The sequence below is a fragment of the Ranitomeya variabilis genome, chromosome 4 (genome assembly GCF_051348905.1).
Source record: "Ranitomeya variabilis isolate aRanVar5 chromosome 4, aRanVar5.hap1, whole genome shotgun sequence".
Classification (NCBI taxonomy): domain Eukaryota; kingdom Metazoa; phylum Chordata; class Amphibia; order Anura; family Dendrobatidae; genus Ranitomeya; species Ranitomeya variabilis.
The window spans coordinates 321019336-321045133 of record NC_135235.1 but is presented as its reverse complement, the minus strand read 5'-3'; the positions used below and the strand labels follow the sequence as shown (position 1 = coordinate 321045133).

At 48.1% G+C, this 25798-nt stretch overlaps 1 protein-coding gene across 4 annotated transcripts in view; it reads left to right on the top strand.

The window, feature by feature from the left end:
• Positions 1-9761: 9761 nt before the first annotated feature.
• ARHGEF12 (Rho guanine nucleotide exchange factor 12) overlaps positions 9762-25798 on the top strand; it is a 189423-nt gene continuing 173386 nt past the window's right edge. Inside the window, exon 1 of one of the 4 annotated variants that reach the window (XM_077250483.1) lies at positions 9762-10172. In XM_077250483.1, the coding sequence (XP_077106598.1) occupies positions 10141-10172 (32 nt within the window). In that variant the 5' untranslated portion in view covers positions 9762-10140. The remainder of the gene's footprint in view (positions 10173-25798) is intronic. The other 3 variants (XM_077250482.1, XM_077250485.1, XM_077250484.1) reach the window with 3 other exon arrangements.

Sequence of the window (25798 nt, the reverse complement as noted above, 5' to 3'; positions counted from 1 at the left end):
CAGTATGGAGCACTGTGTGGCCAATATACAGTATGGAGCATCATGTGGAGCCATTATACAGTATGGCGCATCATGTATGGCCATTATACGGTATGCAGCATCATGTGGGCCCATTATACTGTATGGAGCATCACGTGGGGCCAGTACACTGTACGCAGCATCATTTGGGGCCATTATACAGTATGGAGCATCATGTGTGGCCATTATACAGTATGGAGCATAATGTGGCCATTATACAGTATGGAGCATTATGTGTGGCCATTATACAGTATGGGGCACTGTGTGGCCATTACACAGTATGGAGCATCATGTGTGGCCGTTATACAGTATGGAGCATGATGTGTGGCCATTATACAGTAAGCAGCATCATGTGTGGCCATTATACAGTGCGAAGCATCATGTGGGGCTGTTATACAGTATGGAGCGTCATGTGGCCAATGGCCATTATACAGTATGGAGCGTCATGTGTGGCCATTATACAGTGTGGAGCATCATGTGGCCATTATACAGTATGGAGCATCATGTGTGGCCTTATACAGTATGGAGCATCATGTGTGGCCATTGTACAGTATGGAGCATCATGTGTGGCCATTATACAGTATGGAGCACTGTGTGGCCAATATACAGTATGGAGCATCATATGGAGCCATTATACAGTATGGAGCATCATGTGTGGCCATTATACAGTATGGGGCATCATGTGGAGCCATTATACAGTATGGAGTATCATATGTGGCCATTATACAGTATGGAGCATAATGTGGCCATTGTACAGTAAGGAGCATCATGTGTGGCCATTATACAGTATGAAGCATCATGTGTGGCCAATATACAGTATGGAGCATCATGTGCGGCCATTATACAGTATGGATAAATACTTTATTGAGCGGGCACCATCCAAATCTTCATACAAAAAGGGGATCACCTTGTGCATACCTATAGATAATAACAACAACAAGAACAAGCGTATGCACAAAAATAGGGATCACCACAACATAATTAATGGTAGAAAAAGTCTTTATTCAAGGAACAACGTACACAAAGATGATTAAAAACATCTAAAAACACAATACAAAATAATGGGTCCAACCAATTAACAGATAAATACTGCAAAAACTCTACACCTCACACAGCTTAATGCACATCCTCTAATTACATAATTCATCTGTCTTTTATGACTTATGACTTATGACTTTGTAACCAATAGGCTAGCGTTATTTGGTTGATTGTTTATTGCAGCCCCGTGATTATCTTCTGAACGGGGGAAGTGAACTCATCTAACAAAGTGGTGGTATCTTTATCCCGGGTATGTTGACATGCATGTGGTTGAGTGGGTACCCTGGCCAGGGTCACTGTATGGTTGAATGTGTGTGTAACTCTGCCTTGTACATTACATCTGTCCGAGTGTTGCTGGGTAGGCTGAGTTCCCCATGGTTCTTTGGAGTTAGAACACCAACTTGCCTGAAGACCGTATTTATATATTTTTGTGATTATACACACCTAATCTAGTGTTGCAGTTTTATTTTCCATAATATAGATAACTGGCACGTATGGTGATCGTAAAACCATGTAGTCATCAGGCACAGGCATATCATCGAGCTGTTATGTGCCTTAACCATGGGTTAAACTGTTCCCCTTGTGGGCGCATGCGCAGTTTGCGGTGAGTAGTGATATGAAAAATATTCTTATACCCTGGTGGGCTATCTGCCTACATGTCGGAGTACCGTATCGGTGCTTCCAATACCTTGTAGCCTGTTCATCTGTGGATATTCCACTTACACTTGGTGCTGGCGGTTTCCATGGTCACCAGACCCGGGGCATGGCCGTACTGCGCATGCCCTAATGCTCACATACAGCATTCTGGGACTTTGCTCTGCCAGCGCCTGCGCACTCTGTCATCTACAACGCCGGGTGGAATCTCTGCCACCACCATGCTCCTACACAGCTGATAGGCGTTCGTCTTACTACCTGGGACTTTAAATATCGGGGAAGAACGTGAGTAATATCCCACTGACCTGGAGAAAGACGCCGTGTGCGTCGATACGCGTGGGTCTTTCACCCACACAGCTTTGCTGACTCTGACATGCCTGTTGATTGAGGATCGTTTCCCTGAGGGTTGCACTAGGGCTGGGTAAGAGTCATTGAGGCATACCAGTGCCTATCCAATTGCCCATTATTTTGGCAAGGTAACCCTTATGGTGTACTCATGTACAGGGGATACATGGTCAGATTCAGTTGCGATTTATGCTAAATGTAATTAGAGGATGTGCATTAAGCTGTGTGAGGTGTAGAGTTTTTGCAGCATTTATCTGTTAATTGGTTGGACCCATTATTTTGTATTGTATTTTTAGATGTTTTTAATCATCTTTGTGTACGTTGTTCCTTGAATAAAGACTTTTTCTACCATTAATTATGTTGTGGTGATCCCTATTTTTGTGCATACGCTTGTTCTTGTTGTTGTTATTGTCTATAGGTATGCACAAGGTGATCCCCTTTTTGTATGAAGATTTGGATGGTGCCCGCTCAATAAAGTATTTATACATGTTGAGTTTTGGAACCGGTTTCTTTAACTGGTTTTTCTGAGCGGAGGCACATCACGGTATATACATCCATATTGTTTGGGTATATTGTATTTATTTTGAATTATGGACTTGAGTGCCAGGGAAGCGGCTTAGCGGAGTCAGGAGGCAGACATTTTTGGCCAGTGGGGCTGTGGGAATTGAAACAGGTGTGCCAAGGGATGAGGGATTTGAAGGCCTAACGTTAGATATCATACGCCTACATAAGAATTTAACAAAAACTTGGTGGAATGTTAAAACATTGGAGAGCTATAGAAAACACAATATTACACCTAGAGGCCTAAGGGTGCAAATCTTCCCTGCCTGGGAAGTAGATACGGAGTTTAGAGAGACATGGGAAAAAGGCTTACAGAGCTGCTCACATATTCTTATTGATCTACTTATTGCACATGATTACCAACTATTGGCCAAATTGAAAGATGAGATAAGGAGTAAGGAGAGTAAACTGGAAGAATTTGATAAGAGGGATAAGGTTATCCCCTTCAAAGAGAACTTGAAGGTGGTCATTGAAAAATTTGAGAAAGACATTATTAGGGGTAAGAAGGATAAATTTCAAAGGGATAAAACCGATTATGCAGAGGACAGGGCCTTTAGATGGTCGCACCAGGGGAATAAGAGAATGACTAACAGGAGACGTTTGGCTCAGGATATGAATGTTGGCAGTGCAACTCAGGAATCAGTCTTGAGTGATTTTTTGTCCACCGACACCAGCGACCGCGAAAGCGGCACAGACGCGGGAGAAGGAAGCACTGTAGGCCGAAAAAAGCAGAATGTCAGGAACAGGGACTGGTCGCCGAGTTTCAAGAGGGTCACTCGGTACAACAATCGCAGACGCTAGAGATTGACATTGCTCCGGAGAGAGGTGTGGGTGAGCTGAGCATTATAAACTTATCATCTTACACCCTAACCGACGTTGAGAAGAAATTGCTCTCCAGGGGCCTGTCTTTTTCCCCTATGAGCGTTTTGGATAAATTCGAACTGACCAAAGACTTGTATCTGTTTTGCAGACAATTGACCTTTAGGATGCTCTATCAGAACCCTACAGTATTGGATGGGCTAACAGACACGGACCGACGACTACTACGGGACCTAACAGACCTGCTAGAAGAAAATGAAAATCATCAAGGTAGGCGGAAGTTTGATGGAAGGTTGCCCTCACAAGCATCCCCATCTTTCTCTCTATTTCCTGTTATTCAAGTATTCTTTGAAAAAGCTAGCAGGGATATCCAGGATTTGAGGTTAGACAGATTGGGTCAGAATAACCTATCAGGGGAGGAAAGACAAGCTCTCGAGGGATTAAGTTCCAATGAGGTTTTTGAGATCAAGGAGGCAGATAAGGGGGGCAACATAGTGCTGTGGCCGAAAGATATGTATTGCAGTGAAGCAAGGAGACAACTTGATAACCCGCAGCACTATGTTGCCCTGCCTTCTGACCCAACTCTAGTTTTTAAGGCCAGCTTGGATAGACTGCTCAATTGTGCCTATGATAATGGTATTATCAGTAAAAAGGAATTGGATTTCCTGACGGTGGGACACCCGGTGGTTCCGACGTTTTATATGCTACCAAAAATACACAAATCTTTGTCGGAGCCACCGGGTAGACCCATCGTATCGGGGATTGGGAGTCTATATGAAAAGCCGTGCATTTATCTGGACTTTTTCTTGCAGCCCATGGAGTTAAAATTGGATTCCTATATACGGGATTCGTCATTTCTTATCCAACAGTTGGATCCCTTGGTTTTACCCGATGACATCATCCTGGCCACATTTGATGTGGAGGCGTTGTACACCAACATCAACCATGACCTAGGTATCGCAGCCGTGGGATACTTTTTGGATAAATTTACAACCGGAAGCAGGGGCCATGACTCGTTTGTTTTAGACCTTCTTAGAATTATTTTGGAAAAGAATTATTTTGTTTTTGATAGGGTCTATTACAAACAAGTGTCTGGTACAGCTATGGGGGCGAGGTGTGCGCCCCCATATGCGAACCTCTTCATGGGGTGGTGGGAGGAGACCCAGGTATATAAGAATCGTGATTATCGGGAGCACGTCTTAAAATGGTACCGCTTCATTGACGACATTGTTGTCTTATGGACAGGTACAGCGGAAGCTTTGGAAGACTTTGTTAAGGACTTGAATACCAACCAATGTGGTATCCGGCTGACATCATGTCATTCGAGTAAGACGGTTGACTTCCTGGATCTAAGGATCATGATCAAGGACCAAAGTATTACCACGACTCTCTTCCGCAAGAAGACAGCTACCAATAATATCTTACATTACTCCAGTTTCCATCCACATCATTTACGTAACAGTATCCCTAAGGGCCAATTCCTGCGTGCCTGGAGAAATTGTAGTACCATGGGATGCTTTCAGGAATAATCTAAATTACTTACCAATCACTTCCGGGAACGGGGGTATCCACGGAGAGTGGTGTCAAGAGCATATGAGTTCTCTCGGCAAAAACCAAGGGAGGAGGTCCTCAGGACGCAGCAAAGAAACAACAGGAACCAACTGAGCCTGATCACGAGGTATAGTAACCAGTGGAGGGACGTGTACCGTATAATGGAGTCCAACTGGGGGATTTTACTTAGTGATATGAGATTGAAGACCATTATCTCCAACAGGCCAAGCATGGTGGCAAGGAGAGCACATAACCTGAAGGATAGGTTGACCAGGAGTCACTTCAAACGACCCACAACGAGAACGCTGACAGGTAAAACAATTATTGGGTCTTACCCGTGTGGCAGTTGTTCGGTCTGCCCCTTTATGTTGGCTGAGGTGGGGATTCATATCCCATCTTTACCTTTTCGGGTTAAGTCAAAATCCTATTTTAACTGTCGCACCAGGAATTTGGGGTATGCCCTAATTTGTTGATGCAAAAAAATTTATATTGGTCAGACCACTCAAGAACTACGCCGTAGGGCACAACAGCATATTTCGAATATCACCACGGCCAGGGCGGACAGGGCGAAAGGGAAACAGATCACCTCCGTGGCAGCTCATTTCTTAGAACACCATAATGGCAGCCACAGGACCCTCCGTGTGATGGGCCTCGAGGGGGTGACCCCTAGTATTAGGGGTGGGAGTTTGACAGATGAACTGTTGAGGAAGGAGTCCCGCCTGATTTTCGAACTGAAGAGCCTAGCACCGGGAGGTTTGAACGAGGAGTTGTTGTACACGGGGTTCTACAGGAAATTATAGGTCCTACTTGTGACCTTCTTGTGTTCCCCGTGTACTGTGGTTTTTTGTGTTTGTTTTTGTTTTTGTTTTGTTTCGGGTGTATTGGGGGCACTATTATGTGTTAAACTTATTCCTGGTTTTATTATAGGTGTTATAGGTGATTCTATCCGTTGTTGGCGGCCTGATCAGGTTCTATGGACGTCCAGTTCCATTCCACATGAGGATTTCTTTTTGGAGTCGGAGATGAATTCTTGAAGCTGAGAAACTGTAGAAGAACTAAAGTCTATTACCGCTGGCTATACCATAGTGGTGATGCCACTATTCTGATGTTTTATCATCTGTCTTTTATGACTTATGACTTTGTAACCAATAGGCTAGCGTTATTTGGTTGATTGTTTATTGCAGCCCCGTGATTATCTTCTGAACGGGGGCAGTGAACTCATCTAACAAAGTGGTGGTATCTTTATCCCGGGTATGTTGACATGCATGTGGTTGAGTGGGTACCCTGGCCAGGGTCACTGTATGGTTGAATGTGTGTGTAACTCTGCCTTGTACATTACATCTGTCCGAGTGTTGCTGGGTAGGTTGAGTTCCCCATGGTTCTTTGGAGTTAGAACACCAACTTGCCTGAAGACCGTATTTATATATTTTTGTGATTATACACACCTAATCTAGTGTTGCAGTTTTATTTTCCATAATATAGATAACTGGCACGTATGGTGATCGTAAAACCATGTAGTCATCAGGCACAGGCATATCATCGAGCTGTTATGTGCCTTAACCATGGGTTAAACTGTTCCCCTTGTGGGCGCATGCGCAGTTTGCGGTGAGTAGTGGTATGAAAAATATTCTTATACCCTGGTGGGCTATCTGCCTACATGTCGGAGTACCGTATCGGTGCTTCCAATACCTTGTAGCCTGTTCATCTGTGGATATTCCACTTACACTTGGTGCTGGCGGTTTCCATGGTCACCAGACCCGGGGCATGGCCGTACTGCGCATGCCCTAATGCTCACATACAGCATTCTGGGACTTTGCTCTGCCAGCGCCTGCGCACTCTGTCATCTACAACGCCGGGTGGAATCTCTGCCACCACCATGCTCCTACACAGCTGATAGGCGTTCGTCTTACTACCTGGGACTTTAAATATCGGGGAAGAACGTGAGTAATATCACACTGACCTTGAGAAAGACGCCGTGTGCGTCGATACACGTGGGTCTTTCACCCACACAGCTTTGCTGACTCTGACATGCCTGTTGATTGAGGATCGTTTCCCTGAGGGTTGCACTAGGGCTGGGTAAGAGTCATTGAGGCATACCAGTGCCTATCCAATTGCCCATTATTTTGGCAAGGTAACCCTTATGGTGTACTCATGTACAGGGGATACATGGTCAGATTCAGTTGCGATTTATGCTAAATGTAATTAGAGGATGTGCATTAAGCTGTGTGAGGTGTAGAGTTTTTGCAGCATTTATCTGTTAATTGGTTGGACCCATTATTTTGTATTGTGTTTTTAGATGTTTTTAATCATCTTTGTGTACGTTGTTCCTTGAATAAAGACTTTTTCTACCATTAATTATGTTGTGGTGATCCCTATTTTTGTGCATACGCTTGTTCTTGTTGTTGTCATTATACAGTATGGAGCATCATGTGTGGCCATTATACAGTATGGAGCATCATGTGTGGCCAATATACAGTATGGAGCACTGTGTGGCCAATATACAGTATGGAGCATCATGTAGAGCCAATATACAATATGGAGCATCATGTTGGCCCATTATACTGTATGGAGCATCACATGGGGCCAGTACACTGTACGCAGCATCATTTGGGGCCATTATACAGTATGGAGCGTCATGTGTGGCCATTATACAGTAAGGAGCATCATGTGTGGCCATTATACAATATGGAGCGTCATGTGGAGCCATTATACAGTAAGGAGCATCATGTGTGGCCATTATACAGTATGGAGCATCATGTGTGGCCATTATACAGTATGGAGCGTCATGTGTGGCCATTATACAGTATGGAGCGTCATGTGTGGCCATTATACAGTATGGAGCGTCATGTGTGGCCATTATACAGTATGGAGCATCATGTGAGGCCATTATACAGTATGGAGCATCATGTGCGGTCATTATACAGTATGGCGCGTCATGTGCGGTCATTATACAGTATGGAGCGTCATGTGTGGCCATTATACAGTATGGAGCATCATGTGCGGTCATTATACAGTATGGCGCGTCATGTGCGGTCATTATACAGTATGGAGCGTCATGTGTGGCCATTATACAGTATGGAGCGTCATGTGTGGCCATTATACAGTATAGAGCGTCATGTGTGGCCATTATACAGTATGGAGCATCATGTGTGGCCATTATGCAGTATGGAGCGTCATGTGTGGCCATTATACAGTATGGAGCGTCATGTGTGGCCATTATACAGTATGGAGCGTCATATGTGGCCATTATACAGTATGGAGCGTCATGTGTGGCCATTATACAGTATGGAGCATCATGTGAGGCCATTATACAATATGGAGCATCATGTGTGGCCATTATACAGTATGGAGCATCATGTGTGGCCATTATACAGTATGGAGCGTCATGTGTGGCCATTATACAGTATGGAGCGTCATGTGTGGCCATTATACAGTATGGAGCGTCATGTGGGGCCATTATACAGTATGGAGCGTCATATGTGGCCATTATACAGTATGGAGCGTCATGTGTGGCCATTATACAGTATGGAGCGTCATGTGTGGCCATTATACAGTATGGAGCGTCATGTGTGGCCATTATACAGTATGGAGCGTCATGTGCGGTCATTATACAGTATGGAGCACTGTGTGGCCATTATACAGTATGGAGCGTCATATGTGGCCATTATACAGTATGGAGCGTCATGTGTGGCCATTATACAGTATGGAGCGTCATATGTGGCCATTATACAGTATGGAGCGTCATGTGAGGCCATTATACAGTATGGAGCATCATGTGCGGTCATTATACCGTATGGAGCATCATGTGTGGCCATTATACAGTATGGAGCGTCATGTGTGGCCATTATACAGTGTGGAGCATCATGTGTGGCCATTATACAGTGTGGAGCATCATGTGTGGCCATTATACAGTGTGGCCATATTTTTTTTTGTTTATAATTATTGTTTATGAAACATTGTGTTCAGAAGTGCTAAATGGGTGTGGTTGGGGCGTGACTAGTTGTGAAATGGGTGTGGTCAGAGGTGTGGCCATTATACAGTATGGAGCATCATGTGTGGCCATTATACAGTATGGAGCATTATGGTGTGGCCATTATACAGTATGGAGCGTCATGTGTGGCCATTATACAGTATGGAGCGTCATGTGTGGCCATTATACAGTGTGGCCATATTTTTTTTTGTTTATAATTATTGTTTATGAAACATTGTGTTCAGAAGTCCTAAATGGGTGTGGTTGGGGCGTGACTAGTTGTGAAATGGGTGTGGTCAGAGGTGTGGCCTAAAATTTGCAGCGGCGCTGTCTTTGTCCCTCTTTCCCTTCCTCGTATGCAATAGTCCCAGTGGTCGGACCCTCACCGATCAGTAAATTAGCGCCTGGCGATAAGTTGGTCTCACAGGACAACCGCTTTAAGCCCTGTGTCGTCCAGCACGTATTCTGGTGGCTGCACTCCTGCACACATACATTACTGGCAGGCTCCAGTGCTATCAGGCAGGGCAGGCACTGTGCTGGCCGCTATTTTTCTGGCTTTCTGTCAGTAATTCTATTCATCAGAGACAAACACCAGACATAATTGGATGTGGGATGAATATTATAATTCAATGTAAAAATACAGATTTTAAAACAAAAAAGTCTCATAAAATGGAAGTTCCTGTATGCCCAGCGCGCCTGCGCATTGTGTCTGTTTTCAAAGCAGTGGCATAACACCGCGAGACCCGGTAACCGCGCCGGCAGGCGGAGCTCTCGCCAATAAGCTTTTCCTGCCGAATACCCGAGTAGCCGCAATTGGTGGTGACGTAATAGCGCATGCGCAGTTCACAACAGGGATTTGGAACCAGAGGAACTCACCTAGGCGAACGGCGCATGCGTCGCCTTTTCTAGCTACGCGAGATTTCCTCGCGCATGCGCTTTGAGCACGATGAGTCCCGGAGAGGTGCTGGTACTTAGTACCCTTGAGTACCGGCAGAAGAAAACTCTTGGTTTGGTGACTTTTTCCGCCTAGCGCTCCGGCCTCCATGTCCTCAATGCCCCTATGAGCTGCAGCTTGGAGTTTCCATCCCCCTGCGGGGCGGTCACACTGACCCCGAGCCCCCGAGTCTAGCGAGAGTGCAACTAACATGCAACTTGGCTGAGAGAGGAGAGCCCCGAGGAACCCAATGAGCGGAATACAGTCTGCGGCCTCGGACAGGTGAGAACCGGGGAACCGGCTGCTGGGGAGCGTACGGGAGGACCGGGGGAGAGGGGATGTGCGGCTGCTGGGGAGCGTAAGCAAGGACCGGGGGAAGTGCTGCTGCTGGGGAGCGTAAGGAAGGACCGGGGGACAGGGGGAAGTGCAGCGGCTGGGGAGCGTAAGGAAGGACCGGGGGAAAGGGGGAAGTGCAGCGGCTGGGGAGGGTAAGGAAGGACCGGGGGAGAGGGGGAAGTGAAGCTGCTGGGGAGCGTATGGAAGGACCGGGGGAGATGGGGAAGTGAAGCTGCTGGGGAGCGTACGGGAGGACCGGGGGAGAGGGGATGTGCGGCTGCTGGGGAGCGTAAGGAAGGACCGGGGGAGAGGGGGAAGTGAAGCTGCTGGGGAGCGTAAGGAAGGACCGGGGGAAGTGCGGCTGCAGGGGAACGTATGCGAGGACCAGGGGAGTGGGGGAAGTACGGAGGCTGGGGAGCGTATGGAAGGACCGGGGGAGAGGGGGAAGTGAGGCTGCTGGGGAGCGTAAGGAAGGACCGGAGGAAGTGCGGCTGCAGGGGAACGTATGCGAGGACCAGGGGAGTGGGGGAAGTACGGAGGCTGGGGAGCGTATGGAAGGACCGGGGGAGAGGGGGAAGTGAGGCTGCTGGGGAGCGTAAGGAAGGACCGGAGGAAGTGCGGCTGCAGGGGAATGTATGCGAGGACCAGGGGAGAGGGGGAAGTACAGAGGCTGGGGAGTGTATGGAAGGACCGGGGGAGAGGGGGAAGTGCAGCGGCTGGGGAGCGTATGGAAGGACCGGTGGAGTGGGGGAAATGCAGCGGCTGGGGAGCGTATGGAAGGACCGAGGGAGAGGGGGAAGTGCAACGGCTGGGGAGCGTATGGAAGGACCGGGGGAGAGGGGGAAGTGCAGCGGCAGGGGGGCGTAAGGAAGGACCGGGGTAGAGGGTATGTGCGGCTGCTGGGGAGCGTAAGAAAGGACCGGGGGAAGTGCGACTGCTGGGGAGCGTAAGGAAGGACCGGGGTAGAGGGTATGTGCGGCTGCTGGGGAGCGTAAGAAAGGACCGGGGGAAGTGCGACTGCTGGGGAGCGTAAGGAAGGACCGGGGGAGAGGGGATGTGCGGCTGCTGGGGAGCATAAGGAAGGACCGGGGGAGAGGGGATGTGCGGCTGCTGGGGAGCATAAGGAAGGACCGGGGGAGAGGGGATGTGCGGCTGCTGGGGATTGTAAGGAAGGACCGGGGGAAATGCGGCTGCAGGGGAACGTATGGAAGGACCGGGGGAGAGGGGGAAGTGCAGCGGCTGGTGAGCGTATGGAAGGACCGGGGGAGTGGGAATGTTCGGCTGCTGGGGAGCGTACAGCAGGACCGGGGAAGAGGGGGATGTGCGGCTGCAAGGGAACGTATGGAAGGACCAGGGGAGAGGGGGAAGTGCAGCGGCTGGAAGGACCAGGGGAGAGGGGGAAGTGCAGCGGCTGGGGAGCTTATGGAAGGACCGGGGAGAGGGGGAAGTGCGGATGCTGGGGAGCGTACGGCAGGACCGGGGGAGTGGGAATGTGTGGCTGCTGGGGAGCGTACGGCAGGACCGGGGGAGTGGGAATGTGTGGCTGCTGGGGAGCGTACGGCAGGACCGGGGGAGTGGGAATGTGCGGCTGCTGGGGAGCGTACGGCAGGACTGAGGGAGTGGGAATGTGCGGCTGCTGCAGGGGAGCGTACGGCATTATATACCTGCCAAACATGGGGGGACACATGTGATAACAGAGACCCCATCGCTGTGTATACCCCCGTGTATGACTGGTATGTGTCACAGTGACTACATCATTCTGTTGGGGGCGATACCTGTTATTACTGATATCCCCCCCCACCCCCCCTTCCAAGCACGGCAAGTCCTCACCATTATAAAGCCTCCTATGCCGGGAGATGACCTGTAATAGTATAATAGTGAGACCTCCTGATTATAGGCCGGGTCAGTGATGCTGTGCAGTCTGGTGTAACCTGGAGCTTTCTTCACTTGTTGGGAAAGTTTATTGGTCACATTTGAAGGAAGATCTGTCACCAAGTCAAAAATGTCCAGTTTTTGTCTTCTTCCCATTGTTTCCCTGAGTTTTTCCCCTTTTTTTCTTTGTAAATACACCGTGGTTTCATAGATCTGGGCCTTTTTATTTAGTGCAATTTGTCATGATCTTTACCAAGGGGCGCTGGCTCACAAGGTAATTCTGCAGAGCAGCCTAAAGACGCCTCCGAGCATCTGTGATCAGCGCCTCTGGTGGACCCGGAAATTAGCCCTAACTAAAAAGGGGGCAGAGGGGAGGAGAACAAGAACACAAGCTGCCACCTCTGGTCCGGTGACAGTTCTGTCTCCAGTTGTTGCCCGCTATTGTGTGTGATAGTGACAGTCCAGAGTCGGGCACACTTCTAGCCATGCCAGCGATGCGTCTGGTGACTGGGCGCTGGTGTTGTGCGGACCTCCACATTCTTACATGTTACATGTGTGGTCCGCTATCCTCTGCATTGTAGCAGTCTCTGCCTTGAGCTGGGTGTTGTGCGGAGACCTGTGGTCCGGTCCTATTGTACAAATATCCATCTTACATCTTCATCTGGTGCCAGATAATGTTTGGATATTGCAGGCTCCCATCCTTGACTTCTGAGCCAAGTGTCAGTTTTCATTGATTTTTGGTCACAACATTGGTTCATATCAAATGTTACTATAATTTAGTGAGTCTGCATGCAGAGCTGAATGAGAGAGGTCCCCCTCCGGTGCTGGCGAGGGTCCCCCTCCGGTGCTGGCGAGGGTCCCCCTCCGGCTCACGTGCAGGGTGTATAGAGTCACTGGCTGCTTTCCTCATCATCTTCTGCTTTATTATTTTGCTTTTTTTTTCTCCTACTGATCATGAATAGCTAGAATACTGCATAATTTCTGTGCTGGTTGAACCATTCCCGGAGACAGAGATGCAGAATTTTGTGTCACTACTTCTGTTTTTTTTTTCAACCTCTTTCTTTGTGCATTGTAGTGCAGCGGGGGTGGCGCAGTGCGATAGATAGGGGCCACAGAAAAGTTCAAAGCAAATGTCTTTAATGTCCAAAACTTACAAATGAAAAACAAACGGTATCCTCCAGATCGCAGCCGGGGCATCAAGACAGTCTGAATCTGAGACCTGTTGCTGTGGGCGACTGCACCACTGTGTAAAGCTGATGGGGCGCTGGTCATTCGCTTCCCTTGGCTCTGTGTTAACTGCACACTTGAGCTGAATGTTGCAGAGCCACCTGCTCTGCCATTTGCAAACCAACACTGACACACCCAACCCTTTTCTGCAGGTTTTTTAAACGGAATCTGTGGCCATTGGCCACTTGTAAGACCCAGTCTGGAGAGAGCAAACCGCTCCACTACCATCCTGTAGTCCGCTCCAAAAATAAAAGCCCTTAAAGGGAATCTGTAATTTTTTTTTTCGCCTATAAGCTGCAGCCACCGGCATCAGGGGCTTATCTACAGCATTCTGTAATGCTGTAGCTAAGCCCCCGATGTAACCTGAAAGATAAGAAAAGCAAGTTAGGTTTTGCTCACCCAGGGGTGGTCCAGGTCCGATGGGTGTTGCAGTCTGGGGCCTCCTATCTTCATACGATGACGTCCTCTTCTTGTCTTCACGCTCCGGCGCAGGTGTACTGATTTGCCCTATTGAGGGCAGAGCAAAGTACTGCAGTGCGCAGGCGCCAGGCCTCTCTGACCTTTCCCGGTGCCTGCGCACTGCAGTACTTTGCTCTGCCCTCAACAGGGCAAATCAGTACACCTGCACCAGAGCCGCGGCAGAAGCAAGGAAGAGGACGTCATCGCATGAAATGGGAGGCGCCGGACCTGCCATGCCCATCGGACCCGGACCGCACCAGACCGCTCCTGGGTGAGTATAATATAACCTCTTTTTCTCATCTTTCAGGATACATCGGGGGCTTAATCTACAGCATTAGATGTCATTGTAATGTAGCTGATCGTGTTCTCACACTGACACCTGCTCGCACACTGGATTTAGAGGATCACAACTGACTACAATAAAGAATGCAGGCTACGTTAAAATCTGCAATAATTCTTCTAAAGTCACAGGGCAGATCTATTGTGGAAGGTGTCCACAATGTCTGCTCATAGTCTTAAAGGGTTTGTCCACTGCTGGGCAACCTCAGCTTAATCAATTCTGGACCCAAAGTAAAATAATCATGGTGTATGCTCATCTTCTACAGCAACACCGTGCCGGCGGTGACGTGACACTGTGACGTGCCGGCTGTAGCCAGTGAATGGCCACTCGTCAGCTGCTGCCTAAGCCAGACATCTGCTCTGATGGAATATATATCAGCTTTTCTGAAACCTTTACTAGTATACTTCTGTTGGCACATGATTAGTGTTCTGTATGAAGGGGGCTGGCTGTGTAGCACAATCAGTAATTACTCTCCTTCTCTGACACAGCCAGTGCATGGAGATGAGGAACTGCTGTAGTTGTAAGAAGTCAATCTGACCCCAGTCACTTGCTGGTAAAGGGTAGTTGTGAAGTTTCATCTTCAGGAGCACATTGCTCCTCGCCTTCCTGGCTTCCTGTTTACGGAGTTCAGTGCACTCCTGAAGATGGACACTTTGGCGGCAGCAGCATCAGTGTATCACAGAGACACTAAACCAGTCCGGATTGTGCTCCAGCTGGGTGGCCATTAACTGGTTACTTTAATAGTATGGAACAAAAGTGAAAATCCCAACACTCTTGAGAATGAAGAGGATTTGTTCATACAGAAACAATGGCAAATCGCTTGTTTTTATAAGCACTTTGCAATTTTAACCATTAATTATGGGGAGCCAACCTCTTTAAAGAGGACCTTTGGCCAATTTGAACATATGTATTAAACTAGCTTCAATATACTAGTGGCTGCAGAGCTGAGTAAAACATAGATTTTAATTTCTCCTCTCTGCTGTAAAGATATTATCTTGCAAAGTTTAGTTTATAATTTAAGTCTGAGATTACCAGAGATTTCTCTTTAGGGGCCTGTACTTCTTCCCTTGTATGATGCTGACCAATCATTAGCAGACAGCAACATAGAGGGAAAAATAAGTCATGCTTCCACAATAGCTTAGAACAGGTTTCTCAGTGTGAGTCATGTAATGACAGACTGCAGAGCTGTGAGTGATTACATAGTGCCCGGAGTATGGCAGAGCCCCGAAACAGGATGTCCTCAGGAGTTGGCACAGCGCTCACTTACCAGATCTTCTAGCACTGCTGATGTTCAGAATCAATCACAAAGCAGTGACGGCAATGTTTTCCACCCACAGCTTCTGTTACCGTCCTCAGATCATCATCACTCGTCCTGCTCCCGTCACCGCACCCTCCTGGTGATGTTTCATTTCAGTGAAAGAAGTTGTGGGGCAGCAGAAGCTGTGCGGGGGCATCACTTGCTGACAATGTCTTGTTCCAAGGGGCCATCCTCTTGATGATGTCTCCTTTCAGCATCCCCCTTAAAACATCACAAGAAGTAAAGTAAAAAAAGACATTAGAGGGATTTTCTGTATAAAGAATAGTAGGAGTTTTCTAATAAAGCAAACTGCAAAAGAGCTTTGAGGGTAAATATTCATGTTTACAGGGCATTATATGTATAGGACAAACCTCTCTTACAAATTATAACCTACAATTTACAAGCTAATATCACTGCAACAAAGAAGAAAAAAAACTACTAGGTTGTCCTCATCTCTGCAGCCTTGATGCCATGATGTGGGCAGGTAACATGCCCAAAGCGGGGAAAGCTCCGCTTCACAGTACAAGCCCGAAGAGGAGCTGCCAGGGCCGGAGGCAGAATCTAGAATGAAAGGACTGATGAACATATGGAGGTAAAAATGGGTTAGTGCGGTTTGTGTATTTCTAGAAGCGCACAGCTGGACACCATTTTTCAGGGTGCAGTCACACAGGACCGAGCTGCAGCTGCAGAATTCAGGCCAAATCATATGGATGTCATTGTGGAAATGGTGTGGGGGAATCGGCAGCATCATTTGAGGTTGTGCTCCTCTATTAAATCTGTCTTTTTGCTTTTACCCTAAATGCACTTTAAAAGGGTTAAACAGAGTTGTATGGGATTTAGCCCCCATAACAAGCACTGTACCTGTTACTGGTACACTACCTGAGATGACGTCTAATACATATGTAAATGAGGAGGCTTTAGTGCACCATTATGGCTCCTCATCTGCATATTGGGGCCCTTGGCTTGCTGCTGGCCAATCAGAAGTCAGCAAATGTGGCTGCCCTCTCACACACTGGCCGGGCACGCTCTGCCCCCTGTCCATCTTCTGACGCCACTCTTTGTGCTGGCACGAAGTGCAATCAGGTTAGTCCTTGCCTTTTTTCATTGTTTTGAATGCTTTTTTTTTTTCATGAGTTTTTGACGCTGCGTTTTGTGTGTCGTCTTGCTATACCCTGTTTTAAATAAAGCTGCATTGATTTTGATACTTTGTGGCATTTAACGTTGACCAGTTTATTGATGGTCACCTATGGAGTACGTGTGTTTTCATGCGTTTGTGCCTTGGAAATGCAGTAGAAAGGCATATAATATAAGTCTATGGGGAAAATCTCTGTGTACCTGTCAGGGAAATAGGCATATTCTGCATTTGAAACCCGCAGGTAAGTTGCACTGAGTAACATAAAGCACCTGGGGCCGATGATCTCTATAAACCCATCGCTCTGCTGGAAATGTAAGACCGTGTGTCTCTGACACAGCGAGAATACACATTGTCAAAAGCGCATTCTGGGAACTTGGCCTGAGGCTACATTCCCACCAGGAGCTTTTCATATTACACATTTTCAGCACCTATTAAGTAAAATAGGTTACTTGCATTTTTTTTTCTAGAATAAGCAGCGTAAAAAAACTGACCAAAAACTCATCATGGGAACATAGCCTTAAAGGGCTTGTCCACTGCTAGGGCGACACCGTCTTAAACTAAATGTTCTGCCCTGATACTATAATAAAGCCTATACTCTCCTCCCTTGCGCTGGAGACGGGGGCGTCTGCGAGGGGAGCGCTGGAGACGGGGGCGTCTGCGAGGGGAGCGCTGGAGACGGGGGCGTCTGCGAGGGGAGCGCTGGAGACGGGGGCGTCTGCGAGGGGAGCGCTGGAGACGGGGGCGTCTGCGAGGGGAGCGCTGGAGACGGGGGCGTCTGCGAGGGGAGCGCTGGAGCCTGGGGGCGACTGCGAGGGGAGCGCTGGAGCCTGGGGGCCTCTGCGAGAGGAGCGCTGGAGCCTGGGGGCCTCTGCGAGAGGAGCGCTGGTGCCGGGGGCCTCTGCGAGAGGAGCGCTGGAGCCGGGGGCCTCTGCGAGAGGAGCGCTGGGCCCTGGAGGCCTTTGCGTGAGGAGCGCTGGAGCCTGGAGGCCTTTGCGAGAGGAGCGCTGGAGCCTGGGGGCCTTTGCGAGAGGAGCGCTGGAGCCTGGGGGCCTCTGCGAGAGGAGCGCTGGAGCCGGGGGCCTCTGCGAGAGGAGCGCTGGAGCCTGGAGGCCTCTGCGAGAGGAGCGCTGGAGCCTGGGGGCCTTTGCGAGAGGAGCGCTGGAGCCTGGGGGCCTCTGCGAGAGGAGCGCTGGAGCCAGGGGCCTCTGCGAGGGGAGCGCTGGAGCCAGGGGCCTCTACGAGGGGAGTATATATTATATACTCTTGTTGTTGGGTTCCCTGTTATATTGATGCATTTGCAGGGGAGTCGGAGCTCTGCTTTTGAGTCAGAAAAAGTATTAAGAAATTAAGTAATTTTTACAAGTTTTTAGCTGGAAGGAATGATATTGAAGTGTGAGTGTATTTGGTGTGTAACTATAGAGCAATGTTGTAGTGGGCGTCCCCGGTGTGCAGGGCCCTCTCCCCCAATTGTCCGTGGTTCTGTATGACCTCCTGTATGTGCGGCCGCACACAAGGCTCTTCTGTGCCTGCGCGGTGCTCGGACCCCTCCGTGCTGCAGCCAGGCTATTATCCCATCACTTTTTCCATGGTGCTGGGGACACTCAGGTACTGTTCTTTCGTTTTCAGTCCCAGACTTTGGATTTTCCGTGCATGGCCTCCTATTACTGGTTGTGTAATCTGGGCAGTAGAAAGTCTCTTAGAAGACGTCACGTGTCTTACTATTCGTCTCATCTTGATGAAAAGCTTCAAACTGACTTGCTAGATATTTTCTTATCTGTTCCCATTGATTGTCATTTCTGTGGTGTGTGATGGTGTAGTCGCCCCGGCCTTATCCTACGTCTGTGTGCAGAGTGAGGCCACGTGCACACTTTGCGGAACGTGGTGCGGATTTTTTCGGACTGATTTTTGGTAAATCCGCAGGTAAACCGCACTGCGGACTTACCGCAATTTTTTTGCAGATTTTGTGCGGATTCCTATTATGGAGCTGGTGTAAACCGCTTCGGAATCCGCACAAAGAATTGACATGCTGCGGAATAAACAATGCTACATTTCCGCACGTTTTTTCCCACAGCATGTGCACTGCGGATATTGTTTTCCATAGGTTTACATGGTACTGTAAACTCATGGAAAACTGCTGCGAATCCGCAGTGGCCAATCCGCTGCGGATCCACAGCAAAATCCGCAACGTGTGCACATACCCTAATGGTGATCTGCGCAGTAGACGTGCGTGTGACCATGTGGTGGACTGGTTTGGCCAGCAGATTGATTTGTTCAGGGGCATCGGCTGATGGTCAGAGAGATGTCAATCACACATGTCTGATTTTGGACTGCCGATTACATTGTTGTTCTTGAGATAAACCGCTGGCCATCGTGTGTGGGAGAGTTGGCAGAGATGGCTGCCAGCCGAAGCATCGTTCAGCCAACATCCATCTAATGTGTATGTCCGTCCGAAGCGTCCCGTTCTTATAATACATGGCGGTTTCATTGGTGGGATTTGCATCCGCTATAATACACGGAGGTTTCATTGGTCAGATTTGCATCCGCTATAATACACAGAGGTTTCATTGGTCAGATTTGCATCCGCTATAATACACAGAGGTTTCATTGGTGGGATTTGCATCCGCTATAACACACAGAGGTTTCATTGGTGGGATTTGCATCCGCTATAATACACGGAGGTTTCATTGGTCAGATTTGCATCCGCTATAATACACAGAGGTTTCATTGGTCAGATTTGCATCCGCTATAATACACAGAGGTTTCATTGGTGGGATTTGCATCCGCTATAACACACAGAGGTTTCATTGGTGGGATTTGCATCCGCTATAACACACGGAGGTTTCATTGGTGGGATTTGCATCCGCTATAATACACGGAGGTTTCATTGGTGGGATTTGCATCTGCTATAATACAATGAGGTTTCATTGGTGGGATTTGCATCTGCTATAATACATTGGTGGGATTTGCATCCGCTATAATACACGGAGGTTTCATTGGTGGGATTTGCATCCGCTATAATACACGGAGGTTTCATTGGTCGGATTTGCATCCGCTATAATACACGGAGGTTTCATTGGTGGGATTTGCATCCGCTATAACACACGGAGGTTTCATTGGTCGGATTTGCATCCGCTATAACACACGGAGGTTTCATTGGTGAGATTTGCATCCGCTATAATACGTGGAGGTTTCATTGGTGGGTATTTGCATCTGCTATAATACACGGAGGTTTCATTGGTGGGATTTGCATCTGCTATAATACACTGAGGTTTCATTGGTGGGATTTGCATCTGCTATAATACATTGGTGGGATTTGCATCCGCTATAATACATGGAGGTTTCATTGGTGGGTATTTGTATCCGCTATACACTTATGGCATGTACTAGATGGGAATACCTCTTCAAGTGAACAGGGCAGAAAGTGTCAGTCTGATCCTGCTAATGTGACAGTCGGCCCAATATCAAGTGGACCCTGATGTTAAACATTTCGCTCAAACTTTATTTTTTGGTTTTAGACTTTGAAAAATGTGTACACAAAATGGTTAAATGGGTTTTCCACCCCAGTGCAGACTTGGGACAATCAGTGCAGCTTACCTACTACTTACAGTATGCATTGTTCACACTGCTAGGATTGGGCTCTTCTAGCTGGTTCGGTTGATTGCTTTCTCATAGGCTTCCCTCAGTAGAGCCTTAGGGTATGCACACGTCAGGATTTCTTCAGGAATTTTTGTGGTTTTTTTGCGGATTTCCCCGATAAAAACGCTATAATACCGCATAAAAAACGCATACATTATGCATCCTATCATTTAGAATGCATTCCGCATTTTTTGTGCAAATGTTGCGTTTTTTTCCGCAAAAAAAACGCATTCCGGAAAAAGAAGCAACATGTTCATTATTTTTGCGGATTTCCCATGAAATTGGAGTGTCAAAAAAACCCTGCAAAAATTCCGCATAAAATCTGCAAAAAAAACCGCGCGAAAAATGCAAAAAAAAAAAACGCATGAGGATTTCTGGCAGAAATGTCCGGATTTTGTCAGAAAAATTTCTGCAAGAAATCCTGACGTGTGCACATACCCTTAGAGGTGGATGTGAAGCTAGTCATCCCAGGAGCACTAGTCTGCAGATCTGATACTTGTGGCCATGTAATGACTACTCATCAGACCTGAATCCTAACAGTGTGCTTTACACAACCAGTATTCTGCAAGCTGCACTTTTTGCTAATAGTCTGTCCTTGTGTGGAGATCTATGCTCCAATGTTCTGTTCTGGTGCTAGTTCCCTTTCAGGTTTTAGGTTTCTATTAATCCCTTCCCGACCCATGACGCCTATGTGGCGTCATGGAATGATCGCGTCCCTGCAGATCGGGTGAAGGGGTTAACTCCTTTTTTACCCGATCTGCAGGGAGAGGGGGAGTGGTACTTCAGCCCAGGGGGGGTGGCTTCACCCCCCCCCCCCCCCCCCCCCGTGGCTACGATCGCTCTGATTGGCTGTTGAAAGTGAAACTGCCAAACAGAGCGATTTGTAATATTTCACCTAAAAAACTGGTGAAATATTACAATCCAGCCATGGCCGATGCTGCAATACCATCGGCCATGGCTGGAAAACCTGAAGTGACCCCCCCCCCCACCCCACCGATCGCCCCCCCAGTGCTCCGTTATGGGGTTCGGTCCCCTCCGTCCTGTACTCCGCTCCCCCGTCCTCCTGCCCGCTCCCCCCCCTGCTCCTATGTCACCCCCCGGTGCTCCGACGCCCCCCCCCGTGCCCCGATCTCCCCCCCCTTATACTTACCGAGGCTCCCGGTGTCGGTCCGTCTCCTCGCTGGGCGCCGCCATCTTCCAAAATGGCGGGCGCATGCTCAGTGCGCCCGCCGAATCTGCCGGCCGGCAGATTCATTACAGGTACATTTTGATCGCTGTGGTAGGTTCTATCACAGCGATCAAAATAAAAAAATAATAAATAAACCCCCCCCTTTATCACCCCCATAGGTAGGGACAATAATAAAATAAAGAAAATATTTTTTTTTCTTTTTCCACTAGGGTTAGGGTTAGAACTAGGGTTAGAACTAGGGGTAGGGTTAGGGGTAGGGTTACAGGTAGGGTTAGGGGTAGGGTTATGGCATGTGCACACAGAGTGGATTGGCCGCGGATCCGCAGCGGATTGGCCGCGGATCCGCAGCGGATTGGCCGCGGATCCGCAGCGGATTGGCCGCGGATCCGCAGCGGATTGGCCGCGGATCCGCAGCGGATTGGCCGCGGATCCGCAGCGGATTGGCCGCGGATCCGCAGCGGATTGGCCGCGGATCCGCAGCGGATTGGCCGCGGATCCGCAGCGGGTTGGCCGCGGATCCGCAGCGGGTTGGCCGCGGATCCGCAGCGGGTTGGCCGCGGATCCGCAGCGGGTTGGCCGCGGATCCGCAGCGGGTTGGCCGCGGATCCGCAGCGGGTTGGCCGCGGATCCGCAGCGGGTTGGCCGCGGATCCGCAGCGGGTTGGCCGCGGATCCGCAGCGGATGGGCCGCGGATCCGCAGCGGATGGGCCGCGGATCCGCAGCGGATGGGCCGCGGATCCGCAGCGGATGGGCCGCGGATCCGCAGCGGATGGGCCGCGGATCCGCAGCGGATGGGCCGCGGATCCGCAGCGGATGGGCCGCGGATCCGCAGCGGATGGGCCGCGGATCCGCAGCGGATGGGCCGCGGATCCGCAGCGGATGGGCCGCGGATCCGCAGCGGATGGGCCGCGGATCCGCAGCGGATGGGCCGCGGATCCGCAGCGGATGGGCCGCGGATCCGCAGCGGATGGGCCGCTGCGAATTCGAAGCAGTTTTCCATCAGGTTTACAGTACCATGTACACCTAAGGAAAACCAAATCCGCTGTGCCCATGGTGCGGAAAATTCCGTGCAGAAACGCTGCATTGTATTTTCCGCAGCATGTCAATTCTTTGTGCGGATTCCGCAGCGTTTTACACCTGTTCCTCAATAGGAATCCGCAGGTGAAATCCGCACAAAAAAACACTGGAAATCTGCTGTAAATCCGCAGGTAAAACGCAGTGCCTTTTACCTGCAGATTTTTCAAAAATCGTGCGGAAAAATCTCACACGAATCCGCAACGTGGGCACATAGCCTTAGGGTTAGGGTTGGAATTAGAGTTAGGGTTGGAATTAGGGCTAGGGTTTGAAATAGGGTTAAGATTAGGCTTGTGGTTAGGGTTACGGATAGGGTTAGGGGTGTGCTGGGGTTACAGTTGTGGTTAGGGTTGGGATTAGGGTTAGGATTAGGGTTGGAATTAGGGTTACGGGTGTGTTGCGGTTAGGGTTGTGGTTAGGGGTGTGTTGGGGTTAGGGTTGTGATTAGGGTTATGGCTACAGTTGGGATTAGGATTAGGGGTGTGTTGGGGTTAGTGTTGAAGTTAGAATTGAGGGGTTTCCACTGTTTAGGCACATCAGGGGTCTCCAAACGCAACATGGCGCCACCATTGATTCCAGCCAATCTTGCGTTCAAAAAGTCAAATGGTGCTCCCTCCCTTCCAAGCCCCGACGTGCGCCCAAACAGTGGTTTACCCCCACATATGGGGTACCAGCGTACTCAGGACAAACTGGGCAACAAATATTGGGGTCCAAATTCTCCTGTTACCCTTGTGAAAATAAAAAATTGCTTGCTAAAACATCTTTTTTGAGGAAAGAAAAATGATTTTTTATTTTCACGGCTCTGCGTTGTAAACTTCTGTGAAGCACTTGGGGGTTGAACGTGCTCACCACACATCTAGATAAGTTCCCTTGGGGGTCTAGTTTCCAAAATGGAGTCAATTGTGGGGAGTTCCTACTGTTTAGGCACATCAGGGGCTCTGCAAACGCAACCTGACGCCCGCAGAGCATTCCATCAAAGTCTGCATTTCAAAACGTCACTACTTCCCTTCCGAACCCCGACGTGTGCCAAAACAGTGGTTTACCCCCACATATGGGGTATCATCGTACTCAGGACAAACTGGACAACAACATTTGGGGTCCAATTTCTCCTATTACCCTTGGGAAAATAAAAAATTCTGGGCTAAAAATCATTTTTGAGGAAAGAAAAATTATTTTTTTATTTTCACGGCTCTGCGTTATAAACTTCTGTGAAGCACCTGGGGGTTATAAGTGCTCACTATGCATCTAGATAAGTTCCGTGGGGGGTCTAGTTTCCAAAATGGGGTCACTTGTAGGGGAGCTCCAATGTTTAGGCACACAGGGGCTCTCCAAACGCGACATGGTGTCCGCTAACGATTGGAGCTAATTTTCCATTCAAAAAGTCAAATGGCATGCCTCCCCTTCCGAGCCTTGCCGTGCACCCAAACAGTGGTTTACCCCCACATATGAGGTATCGGCATACTCAGGAGAAATTGCCCAACAAATTTTAGGATCCATTTTATCCTGTTGCCCATGTGAAAATGAAAGAATCGAGGCTAAAAGAAATTTTGTGGTGGAAAAAAAAGTACTTTTTCATTTTTGCGGATCAATTTGTGAAGCACCTGGGGGTTTAAAGTGCTCACTATGCCTCTAGATGAGTTCCTTGGGGGGTCTAGTTTCCAAAATGGGGTCACTTGTGGAGGAGCTCCAATGTTTAGGCACACAGGGGCTTTCCAAACGCGACATGGTGTCCGCTAACGATGGAGATAATTTTTCATTCAAAAAGTCAAATGGCGCTCCTTCCCTTCCGAGCCTTACCATGTGCCCAAACAGTGGTTTACCCATACATGTGAGGTATTGGTGTACTCAGGAGAAATTGCCCAACAAAATTTAGGATCCATTTTATCCTGTTGCCCATGTGAAAATGAAAAAATTGAGGCTAAAATAATTTTTTTGTGAAAAAAAAGTACTTTTTCATTTTTACGGATCAATTTGTGAAGCACCTGGGGGTTTAAAGTGCTCACTATGCTTCTAGATAAGTTCCTTGGGGGGTCTAGTTTCCAAAATGTGGTCACTTGTGGGGGAGCTCCAATGTTAGGCACACGGGGGCTCTCCAAACGCGACATGGTGTCCGCTAAAGATTGGAGCCAATTTTTCATTCAAAAAGTCAAATGGCGCTCCTTCTCTTCCGAGCCCTGCCGTGCGCCCAAACAGTGGTTTACCCCCACATATGAGGTATCAGCGCACTCAGGACAAATTGGACAACAACGTCCATGGTCCAGTTTCTCCTTTTACCCTTGGGAAAATAAAAAATTGTTGCTAAAAAATCATTTTTGTGACTAAAAAGTTAAATGTTCATTTTTTACTTCCATGTTGCTTCTGCTGCTGTGAAACACCTGAAGGGTTAATAAACTTCTTGAATGTGGTTTTGAGCACCTTGAGGGGTGCAGTTTTTAGAATGGTGTCACTTTTGGGTATTTTCAGCCATATAGAACCCTCAAACTGACTTCAAATGTGAGGTGGTCCCTAAAAAAAATGGTTTTGTAAATTTTGTTGTAAAAATGAGAAATCACTGGTCAAATTTTAACCCTTATAACTTCCTAGCAAAAAAAAAAATTGTTTCCAAAATTGTGCTGATGTAAAGTAGACATGTGGGAAATGTTATTTATTAACTATTTTGTGTCACATAACTCTCTGGTTTAACAGAATAAAAATTCAAAATGTGAAAATTGCGAAATTTTCACAATTTTTGCAAAATTTCCGTTTTTTTCACAAATAAACTCAGAAATTATCGACCTAAATTTACCACTAACATGAAGCCCAATATGTCACGAAAAAACAATCTCAGAATCGCTAGGATCCGTTGAAGCGTTCCTGAGTTATTACCTCATAAAGGGACACTGGTCAGAATTGCAAAAAACGGCAAGGTCATGAAGGGGTTAACAGCCTGAAATAATGCATGTAAAAAAAAATGCAAACTCTGAATTCTAGCATTTCCACACTTAAAAGAAAAAATCAACTGCTCAAAGTGTATAAAGAACCCACAAATCTGATAGATTGCTGTTGTGTGTGTTTGGAGCAAAATGCAATGGTTTTGCACATGCAGAGCATGGCCTAACATTGTGTATGTTCCACATTGCTGGTGTTCCTCAAGCTTGCCTTAGGGTGGAATCCCCTTTTAATGATAGTGTGTAGCCCACTGCTCAGGCACATTTGTGAATCACCCGTAGAGTATAATTACGGTATATTTCTAGAAAGCAGCTTTGGTCGCCTGCCATTGTAGTACAAGCTTGCTATTAGTGCCGTGCTGAATGCTGTGCACAGGGCAGTGTACAGCCATGTAATTATTGTTACTGTTCTGTAA